Genomic DNA, 10,541 nt, shown 5'->3' with positions numbered 1-10,541 from the left:
TAGCCCTCGTAAGGTCGACTACCACTCCCAATGACCAGCTGTACTAGATCTAGGGACAGCCAAACCTATAAGTCTGGTATTAAAGAGTGGAGCACTCATACAGGACATCCTTGGTGTCTCAAGTCTAAGGACCAGATACACCACTAGGACTACGGAATCGCTGTCTGACAATAAGGCATCATCAACCATCCAGCATTCCGTAAGCGGATCAATCAGTGAACTCATACTCCAATGAGCACCTGTACTGTATCCCTAGTGTCCCTACACGAGCAGCTATGAGACCCGCTGCATCCATCATATGGACGGGTATACAGCACACCAGTCTATCCGGTTATCACGATGTCCCTATCGAGTAACCTATGACCGGGATCATTTAGGATATGTGTTTAAAGGTGAATCGATCTCGTTATCGTGATCTCATCACGATCTGATTCCCATTGCACAAATCCAAGGACATCACAATATATGTATGCATTTATGCAATAGTTATAAAGTGATATACGCCAAAATATAATAAGCAAAAAGATTCTATATCAAGTCACACGTGCCATCACTCACGTGATTAGCTTGCTGGGCACCTATGACTAGCACATACAAGCTAGTAAGTTTTAGAGATGTGTAAGTTTAGCAATTTTGCTTCCCTTGAGATGTCACGCCCCTCAAAATATCCATGATTTTTAAAATTTTCGTCACAGACCAATCCAGGATCCAAACTAACGTTTGAGGACACTGAAAACATTCTATTTATATTCACATCCATAAAACCTGTGCAGTTTATAATCATATATCACATCACTCGATAATTCACATTTATGGCAACCCAAGCCAACTTGACAAACATGAACAACATTTATAAATCCACAAGCTAAATAATTTATACAATCAGAACTCCAACTATTCACCACAAGTTCATATCATTATAAATTAGGCTTAACATTCAGAAATTCCAAATAAGAGAGATCTCCTAACACTTTGACACAGTATATCCATTTCGGTTCATCGACAACATTTCATTACATACAAAACATACTTATACAACAATAGCATAACAACCAACAAGACTTGCCCATAATTCTGAATAGCTATCCACTGCCTCAGCCCAAATCAAACATCTCGAAGAGTGACAAGCTGACCTGAAAGGTTTATATAACAACAGAGTGAGCCAAAAACGGCTCAGCAAGTGACAAAGCATATTCAGAACAAAAGGAACAGTTTGAAGCGAGTAAGGTATCGTAATGCAAAGCAGAATACCAGAATTCTCAAGGATACCATCTCAATAGATACCAAATCATACGTATCATGTCATTCATAACATATTTGATCCATAACGAAAGGAGCATAGAGTAATTGGAACATATCAATGGCAGATAGGACATTTCAGAACATATCAGCTCATAGCAAATGGAGTATAGAGTAATTTGGAGCATATCAATGGCAGATAGGACAATTCAGAACATATCAGTTCATAGCAAATGGATCACAGAGTAATCGGAGCATATCAATGGCAGATAGGACATATAAGAACATATCAGTTCATAGCAAATGGATCACAGAGTAATCGGAGCATATCAATGGCAGATAGGACATATAAGAACATATCAGTTCATAGCAAATGGAGCACAGCGTAATTGGAGCATATCAGAAACAAAGGAAACATATCAAAGCTTATCAATGGCATATAAAATGTTCCGAAGCATATCAACGGCATATGGAACATTTCGAAACAAAATCATTAGGGAATGAAGCCTTTCAGAGCATATCGGTACACATATCGTACAAGAGCTCAAACGTCATCCTTGACGTTGCAATCATATCAATCTTATCCAGAGTATGAACAGAAACAAACTCACCAAAACTCTGGATGTCATATCAAACATATAGAGGGTGTAGTGGGATCTCAGTCAGAATGTGATTCATCCATTTCTGAATGACCACCTAACAAAAGTCTCCCACGTCTGGGAGCTCCATCCACCCACGTCTAGGTGAAGTCAAAGGGGGCCGGCAGAGCATCGCAGGCTCTAATCACATACCCACGTAGCGGGCAACAAGCGCAAACAGAATATCCCTCATAGCGGGACCCCACATAGCGGGCAAATAGCGCATACCCTTTACCATTTCTGGCAAAGGTCCAGACAATCCCACACACCAGAGTACAAAAGGACAGTTTTAACAATAAGCAGCATATATCGGAAGCACACGCGGAACAACAAAGCGTACATGTGCCTTTACGAGTCAATCCGAAGTAAGCAATAATCTTTCACAAGTATATTCAGATTTGAAAGGAATTGAAAGCAAGGGCACATATGGAATCCAAGCAATCACATATAACTCAATTCAATAAGAAGATTTGATGAATTCAATGTCCAAAGGAATGAAACTGGAATAGGCACATATCGAAAGCAAATGCGGAACAATAGGATATATATGTGCCTATATGAGTCAATACGATATAGCATAAACGTTACACAACAGTTTTCAAGAATGCAAATAATTTTAAGGACAAGAGCATACAAGAATTCAAAGCAGTAATATAAAGTTCAATTGAATAAGAAGGCTAAAGGATATCAATTTCCAAAGGAATGAAACCAGAATATGAGAAATCGACCAAAGCTCGATTTCTAGCAGAATACAGAAGGCACATTGAACAAATGATTCAAACTATCAATCGTGCTCCAATTTACTCAGAAATAATCATTGGATAATACTTTTAGATAAGACAGGCTTCATATGAATTGAACTGTCCAACAGAGAGAGTTACAAATAATTTGGTAAGCAAGTGTCGTAGAACAAAATCTCTGTTGGCAGAATTCATAATGTCAGATTCAACAGATAATTGGATAGGTGTTTGGATTCCAAATCTTTCAATCCATATATCAAAGAAAGGTCTACGAGTCTAGTTTCCAATGAAATCAATTTTGAACAAATCAGAGTTTCCAACAAAGACTTATAGGCAGCTCGGTATCAAAAGGTCAGAATATCAGAAGTTGCACAGATTCGAATCGTTACGTCTAAACAGGAGATATATCAAATGCAAGGCTAGAACAATTCAAAGTTCCTCATATTCAAAGCAAATGTAGAGATAAAAATGACAGTGAGGAACGATCAGGATACTTGCAATAGGAAAGATTAGAGCAATTATAGGAGGAACGATCAGGGAACTTGCAATAAGAAATATCAGAGCAATTATAGGAGAAACGATCAGGGAACTTGCAATAAGAAATATCAGAGCAATTATAGGAGAAACGATCAGGGAACTTGCAATAAGAAATATCAGAGCAATTATAGGAGAAACGGTCAGGGAACTTGCAATAAGAAATATCAGAGCAATTATAGGAGAAACGGTCAGGGAACTTGCCTTTCAAGGATTTCGATCCGAAGATCCAAAGAAGGTGCTAGCCCAAATCCTTCTACTTTTCCTCCGTGTCCTCTCTCTGTTTCGTTTTGTGCTCCCATTTTCTTCCTTTCTTCGCAACTACACCACGTGTCGAACATCGAGGCACAGTCACCTGCTTTCTCTTACTCTCATTCCTTCTTTTTCTTTCCCAAACGCAGCTGCCACAACCGCCGCCGCTGCCGCTGCCACAATCGCAGCCCCTTCCACCGCACTACCTTCCTTCCTCCCTTCTCTCGCAGACATAACTGTTGCATACGCAGTCGCTGCCGCTGCGACCGCAATCCCGTCCGCAGCCCCTTTTTCCCCCTTTCCTTTCCTTTCTTTCCCAGCTGCAACTGCCGTAGTCGCAGTCGCAGCCATGGCCGCAGCCACCACAACCGCAGCCTCTTCTTCCTCTGCTACTCTATTTCCTCTCCTACTTCTCTTCCAACTGCAGCTGCCACTGCCGCAGCTGCCACCCCTTCTCCTCTTCCTCTCTTCTTCCTCTCCTCCCCTTTCTCTTCTTCTTCCTTTCCTTCTCTTCTTTCCCAGCCACAGCTGCAGCTGCCATCACCGCAGCCGCAGCCCCTTCTCCTCTTCCTCTCTTCTTCCTCTCCTTCCCTTTCTCTTCTTCTTCCTTTCCTTTTTCTCTTTCCCTGCCACAGGTGCAGCTGCCATCGCCGCAGCCGCAGCCCCTTCTCCTCTTCCTCTCTTCTTCCTCTCCTTCCCTTTCTCTTCTTCTTCCTTTCCTTTTTCTCTTTCCCTGCCACAGCTGCAGCTGCCATCGCCGCAGCCGCAGCCCCTTCTCCTCTTCCTCTCTTCTTCCTCTCCTTCCCTTTATCTTCTTCTTCCTTTCCTTTTTCTCTTCCTCTTTCCTTGCCATAGCTGCAGCTGCCACAACCGCAGCCGCAGCTACTTCTTTCCCTTCTCCTCTTCCTTCTCCTTCCTTTCTTCTTCTTCTCTCCCCGCTGCAACTGCTGCAGTCGCGGCCGTAGCCACGGCCGCAACCTCTCCCTCCTCCCCTGCTCATCTTCCTCTTCTTCTTCTCTTCCAGCTGCAGCTGCCATCGCCGCAGCTGCAGCCCCTTCTTCCCCGGCGTCACACACACCCTCTCCTCTGTTTCCTCTGCAGGAAACAGAGGTATCACACCTCTTTCTCTTCCTCTTCTTCTTCTTCTCCTCTTCCCCTCTTCCCTTTTCCTCCCCAAGGCCACACATCTCCTCGCTGCAGCCTTGCCGCAGCTATCTTCTTCTTCTTCTTCTTCTTCTTCTTCCCTTTTCATCCTCAACGCCCCACACATCCTCTCCTCTGTTTCCACCTGCGGGAAACAGAGGTGCTGCAGCCCTGGCTGCTGCAGCTGCCTCTCTTTTCCCTCTTCTTCTCCTCTTCCCTTTTCCTCCCCAAAGCCACACACCTCCTCGCTGCAGCCTTGCCGCAGCTATCCTCCTCTCTTCTTCTTCTTCTTCTTCTTCTTCTTCTTCTTCTTCTTCTTCTTCTTCTTCTTCACTTCTCCCTCTTCTTCCTCTCTTCTTCTCCCCACGCCCCACAACTCCTCGCTGCAGCCCTCGCTGCAGCCACCTCCTCTTCTTCTTCTTCTTCTCTTCTCCCTCTTCTTCCTCTCTTCTTCCTCCTCTCTTCTTTTCCCTCTTCTTCTTCTTTTCTTCACTCCTCATGCCCCACCGCTCCTCTTTGTTTCTCGAAGAAACAGAGAGTGCGTGGGAGGCGGTGGGATAAAACAGAAATTTTCGGTTTTTCTTTATTTACTTCTTTTTACAACTTAACAGTTTAGTCTTTGAAATTTCTATATTTACATATAGATCCTCCGATTTATAAATAAATCTTTATTAATAATTTTTAAAAGCGAGGGATATTACATGAGATATGCAAGTTAGCAATTCTTACTTCTCTTTTGATATATGTAAGCTAGCAATTCTTGTTGAATCTCAGATTTTGATGATGAAATCAATTGATAAATTAATAATCTAATTCATGTTTTGAGATAAGTGATGCAGGACTAACTACAAATGTGAAAAAGGTAAAATAATTAAAGAAGAATCGAATGTTGGCCAAGAGTCAATGATCGAGCATCGAGTCGGATAAATCGGGGGATATATTGAAGGATCAGATGATGTAGTGAAAGCTTACCGGAAGTTCGTTGGGAGTTCACCGAAAGCTCATCGGAAGTTCACTAGGAGTCCGTCGGAAGTTCAATAAGAGTTCGGTTGAACAATTGACATGCCGGACAACTTAGATTGCTTGTATCGTAATTGTATTAGCCTGATCGTAGTCGGACTTTAATTTGAGTTAGTTTTAGGAGAAATCTTACTAACTCAATTAGGGGCCAATTAAGCTCAAAATAAAGTTGAATTGGGTTGGTTGTATGGCCCATTTAGCCACTTGGAGCCACGTCAAGCGGTGGCACTGCCTAGACTAGGCGGAAGAGGAATTAAGAGTGAATATAGGTCACGATGACCGAATCACTATAAATTCGGTATGCACTCTCTTTTTGCTCTTCATTATTATTGTTCTTTGTTTCAATTGCTTATTACATTTACTTCAAGTGAAGCACACTTTGTATATCATTTCCGAAACGGGTTTCATCGAATCAAGCTTTTTCAAATCATTGAGGTTTTTCTTAATTGATGTAATTTTTATTGTAAGCACTTATTCACCCCCCTCTCTTAGTGTCGATTTTAGTTCTAACAATTGGTATCAGAGCTAAGGTCTTTCTCATTTGATTTAACACCCAAAAGAAATTACTTTTACTAGCAATTATGAGGGTCTTTCTATTACTCATCCTCCTTTGTTTAATGGGAGGACTACACGTATTAAAAAACTAGAATGAGAATTTTCTTACTTTTTATAGATTTCGAGTTGTGGAACATTATTGAAAGTGGTTTTGAGAAGTCTTCCAAACTAATGAATGAATGGAATGATTTGGAAAAGAAGACTTTTTCCTTGAATGCTAAAAAGATGAATACTTTGTTTTGTGCTCTTGATAAAAATAAATTTAATAAAGTTCCTATATGCGAAACTACACATGATATTTGGCACACACTCGATTTCACACATGAAGGCATAAGTAGGGTTAAAGAGTCAGAAATTAATCTTTTGGTTTATAGCTATAAATTATTTCACATGAAACCAAGCGAGACCATTGGAGACATGTACACCCATTTTATGAATGTCATCAATAGTCTCAAAGCACTTGGTAAATTTTTTTCTAATTTTGAACTTGTTAACAAGATATTAAGATCTCTTCCAAAAAGTTGGGATCCTAAAGTAATAGCAATACAAGAAGTAAAACACATAAATAATTTTTCGCTTCAAGAACTTATCGGGTCCTTGATGACATATGAAACAACGTATATAACACATGATGAACTTAAGAACAACCTTCCAAAGAATAAGAAGGAAATATCACTTAGAACCAAAGAAGGCCACTTGGGTGAAAACTCAAGTGATGATGATGATGATGATGACTTGGTACTCCTTACAAAAAAGTTTAAAAAATTCTTATAAAGAAACAAAACAAAACAAGATATTAATAACAAAAATGAACTAAAAAAAGACCAAATATTATGCTATGAATGCAAGAAGCCGAGGCACTTCAAAAATGAATGTCTCCAAGTAAAAAAGCTACCAAATAAAAAGAAAGTGCTCAAGCTACTTAGGATGATTTAAGTATATCCAAAGACTGTTGGGAAATCTTATGGGTGATATCACATGCGTAGCGGAAGAACAGAAAATAAAATCTCTAATTTTGTAAAGATTTGTTCATCATCGTGCGAAGATTAATGCACAAAACGTGCAAAACAGAAAATTACGTATAGTAAAGATTATGTTACCTAGGAAGATCGTATATCCTCGAATCCTTACAAATATCTAGGAGAGGGTGAAGGAGGTCAAGCGCCCTCATCTCTAGCGGTGATCCACACAGTAGAACTGCGATGATGCTCCTCTAAACTCCAGGCCTGCTTTGAGGTGGAGAGGGGGAGGAGAGTAGGAGAGGCAAGCAAAGGCTCTAGCCTATGAACCACTGAATCCCTCCTATTTATAGAGGTCCCCTATCAACTTAACCCTAATGAATCTATCCCTTATTGGGTATTAGATCTTTATCCAATTACCCAAGCCTCTTAGAATAGTGGATCTCTATCCAATAATCTCTTATAGGCTCTTATTGGATCTCATCTATAGGATCCAATAATTCAAAGGCTTATTGTATATCCAATAAGATAGGGGCTTTGGTGGATATCTCATATCCGAACCTCTACTCATTGCAATGCCTACCATATGTGTATGACCCTCTAGGCCCAATATCGAGCTGGCCGTAAGTCATACCTGCTAGAACTCCTTCTGACTCAATGAATAATTTACTTGACTCATCGACTACGGACGTACTAGGCCACTACGCTGTAGTCCCCAGATGATATAGGGGAATCCAATCCATTGGACCTATTTATCCTCACTTACCATGTACCTTTAGTCCCTCATCCATCTAATATCCCAGAGACCATATACCGGGTATAGTGCTGTCAGACCCATATGGTTTCTACTCTAGTCTTGCTCTAATCGGATTCTCCCGGAGAACTCTTTCTCTCTCAATCCGAATGACCATAGCTAGGGATTTGTCTGAGCAAAAATATATGGGATATTCCACTCATGACATCGAGAGTGGATGATCCTCTATCGACACTCAATAGCCCTCGTATGGTTGACTGCCACTCCTGATGACCGATTGTACTAGATTTGGGATATCTAAACCTATAAGTCCGGTATCAAAGAATTGAGCACTCATACATGACATCCTTGATGTCTCAAGTCTAAGAACCAGATACACAACTAGGACTGCAGAATCACTATCTGACAATAAGGTATCATCAACCATCCAACATTCTGTAAGCAGATCAATCAGTGAACTCATTCTCCAATGAGCATTTGTACTATATCCCTAATGTCCCCATATGAGCAGCTATGAGACTAGCTACATCCATTATATGGACGGGTATATAGCACATCAGTCTGTCCGGTTATCTCGATGTCTCTCTCGAGTAACCTATGACCGGGATTACTTAGGATTTGTGTTTATAGGTGAATCGGTCTCATCATCGTGACCTCATCATGATCCGATTTCCATTGCACAGATCCAAGGACATCACAATGTATACATGCATATATGCAATAACCAATATAAAGTGATAAATGCCAAAATATAATAAGCAAAACAACAGCGTATCAAGTCACACATGCCATCACTCAAATGATTGGCTTGCTGGGCACTTATGAATAGCAAAGACAAGGAGCCAACCAATAAAGAAGAAGTTACTAACTACACATTAATGACATTTGGTAATGAGGTAAGTGTCTCAATCGAAACTCATTTATCTTTTGATGAATTATTAAGTACTTTTTATGATTTATTTGATGAATTTAAATAGTTAGTAAAAAATATAAATTATTGAAAAAGGATTATACTTCTCTTTTTAGTGAACTTAAAAAATTAAAAAATAAGCATAATAAGTGTATATTAACTCCTTGTATTCAATGTGAAGAGTTAGAGTCATTTAATAGAGAAAATTTGTTACTATAAGAAACATTAAAAAAAATTAATATAGTTAACAAATCTTTAAACATTATCCTAGTAAGGGTCATGTTTATAGTGTTAGGATCGGAGCGGCACTAAGAGAGGGGGGTGAATTAGTGCAACGGATTAAAACGTCGGTTTCGACAAATCTTTCGTACGATAAAAATCAAACTCGGAAGTGCTTAACTTGAAAGCGTATTCGCAAAGTTGTGCAGCAAAGGTAATGAGGAAATAAAGCAAGTAAGAAGGTTTGCAGTAATGTAAATAGCAGTAATGAAATACAAACCAGAGATTACGTCGATTTTAAAGTGGTTCGATCAAATGACCTACATACACTTGCGAGGCCCCTCTTCGATGAGGCTCCCATCTTCCACTAGCAAATCTCTTGAAGGAGAAGGGAAAATACCTCTCTTATAACTTTTTACAAGCGGTTCACTCTCTTACAGATTTTCAGCAAAAAAGAAGGAGGTGAACACTAGCAAATTGAAAACAAGACTAGCTAAGACTTTTCTAAGACCTTTCTCTCAATCAATTGCTTCTCAAAAAGTTGTAAGAGGGGTATTTTTCCTTCCCCTTCAAGAGATTTGCTAGTGGAAGGTGGGAGCCTCATCGAAGAGGGGCCTCGCAAGTGGATGTAGGTCATTTGACCGAACCACTTTAAAATCGGCGTAATCTCTGGTTTGCATTTCATTACTGCTATTTACATTACTGCAAACATTCCTACTTGCTTTATTTCCTCATTACCTTTGCTGCACAACTTTGTGAATACGCTTTCAAGTTAAGCACTTCCGAGTTGGATTTTTATCGTATGAAAGATTTGTCGAAACCGACATTTTAATCCGCTGCACTAATTCACCCCCCCTCTTAGTGCCGCTCCGATCCTAACAATTGGTATCAGAGCCCGGTATTTCTCATTTTGGATTTACACCCGAGAGAAATGGCTCTTCATGGCTTTCAAGAGGGCTTATCGGTTGTTCGTCCACCATTGTTTAATGGATTGTACTACACTTATTGGAAAACTCGAATGAGAGTTTTCTTGATTTCTATGAATTTGGATTTATTGAATATTGTTGAAAACGGTTTTCAACTTCCCTCTAAACCGATGAACAAATGATCGGATTTGGAGAAGAAGTATTTTTCTTTAAATGCAAAGGCTTTGAATGCTTTATTTTGCGCTTTGGACAAAAATGAGTTCAATCGGGTTTCTTTGTGCGAAACGACTTTTGACATATGACACACACTTGAAATCACACACGAAGGCACTTCTAGAGTTAAAGATCCAAAAATTAACATTTTATTGCATGATTTTGAGCTTTTTCGAATGCAACCAAGCGAGACTATAGGCGACATGTACACCCGTTTCACGGATGTCGTCAATAATCTAAAAGCTCTTGGTAAATGTTTTTCGGATTTTGAACTCGTAAACAAGATTTTGCGTTCTCTTTCTAAGAAGTGGGATTCAAAAGTAACTGCAATACAAGAAGCTAAAAACCTAAACAACTTACCACTTGAAGAACTAATTGGTTCGTTGATGACATATGAAATGGTGCACAATGCACACGATGAACATGATGAACAAAATCA

The 10,541-nt window shown here is 39.9% G+C and overlaps 1 protein-coding gene across 1 annotated transcript; it reads right to left on the bottom strand.

The window, feature by feature from the left end:
- Positions 1 to 897: 897 nt before the first annotated feature.
- LOC135605125 (vicilin-like seed storage protein At2g18540) lies at positions 898 to 5,058 on the bottom strand. Its single transcript, XM_065094848.1, has 2 exons — positions 3,356 to 5,058; positions 898 to 1,133 (listed from the first exon to the last, which is right to left on the bottom strand). Exon 1 carries the CDS (start codon positions 4,671 to 4,673, stop codon positions 3,810 to 3,812), a length of 864 nt encoding a protein of 287 aa, XP_064950920.1. The 5' UTR covers positions 4,674 to 5,058; the 3' UTR covers positions 898 to 1,133; positions 3,356 to 3,809.
- Positions 5,059 to 10,541: the final 5,483 nt, after the last annotated feature.

The sequence above is a fragment of the Musa acuminata genome, chromosome BXJ2-2 (assembly GCF_036884655.1).
Source record: "Musa acuminata AAA Group cultivar baxijiao chromosome BXJ2-2, Cavendish_Baxijiao_AAA, whole genome shotgun sequence".
Classification (NCBI taxonomy): Eukaryota; Viridiplantae; Streptophyta; class Magnoliopsida; order Zingiberales; family Musaceae; genus Musa; species Musa acuminata.
This window is presented reverse-complemented; position numbering and strand designations above follow the sequence as displayed.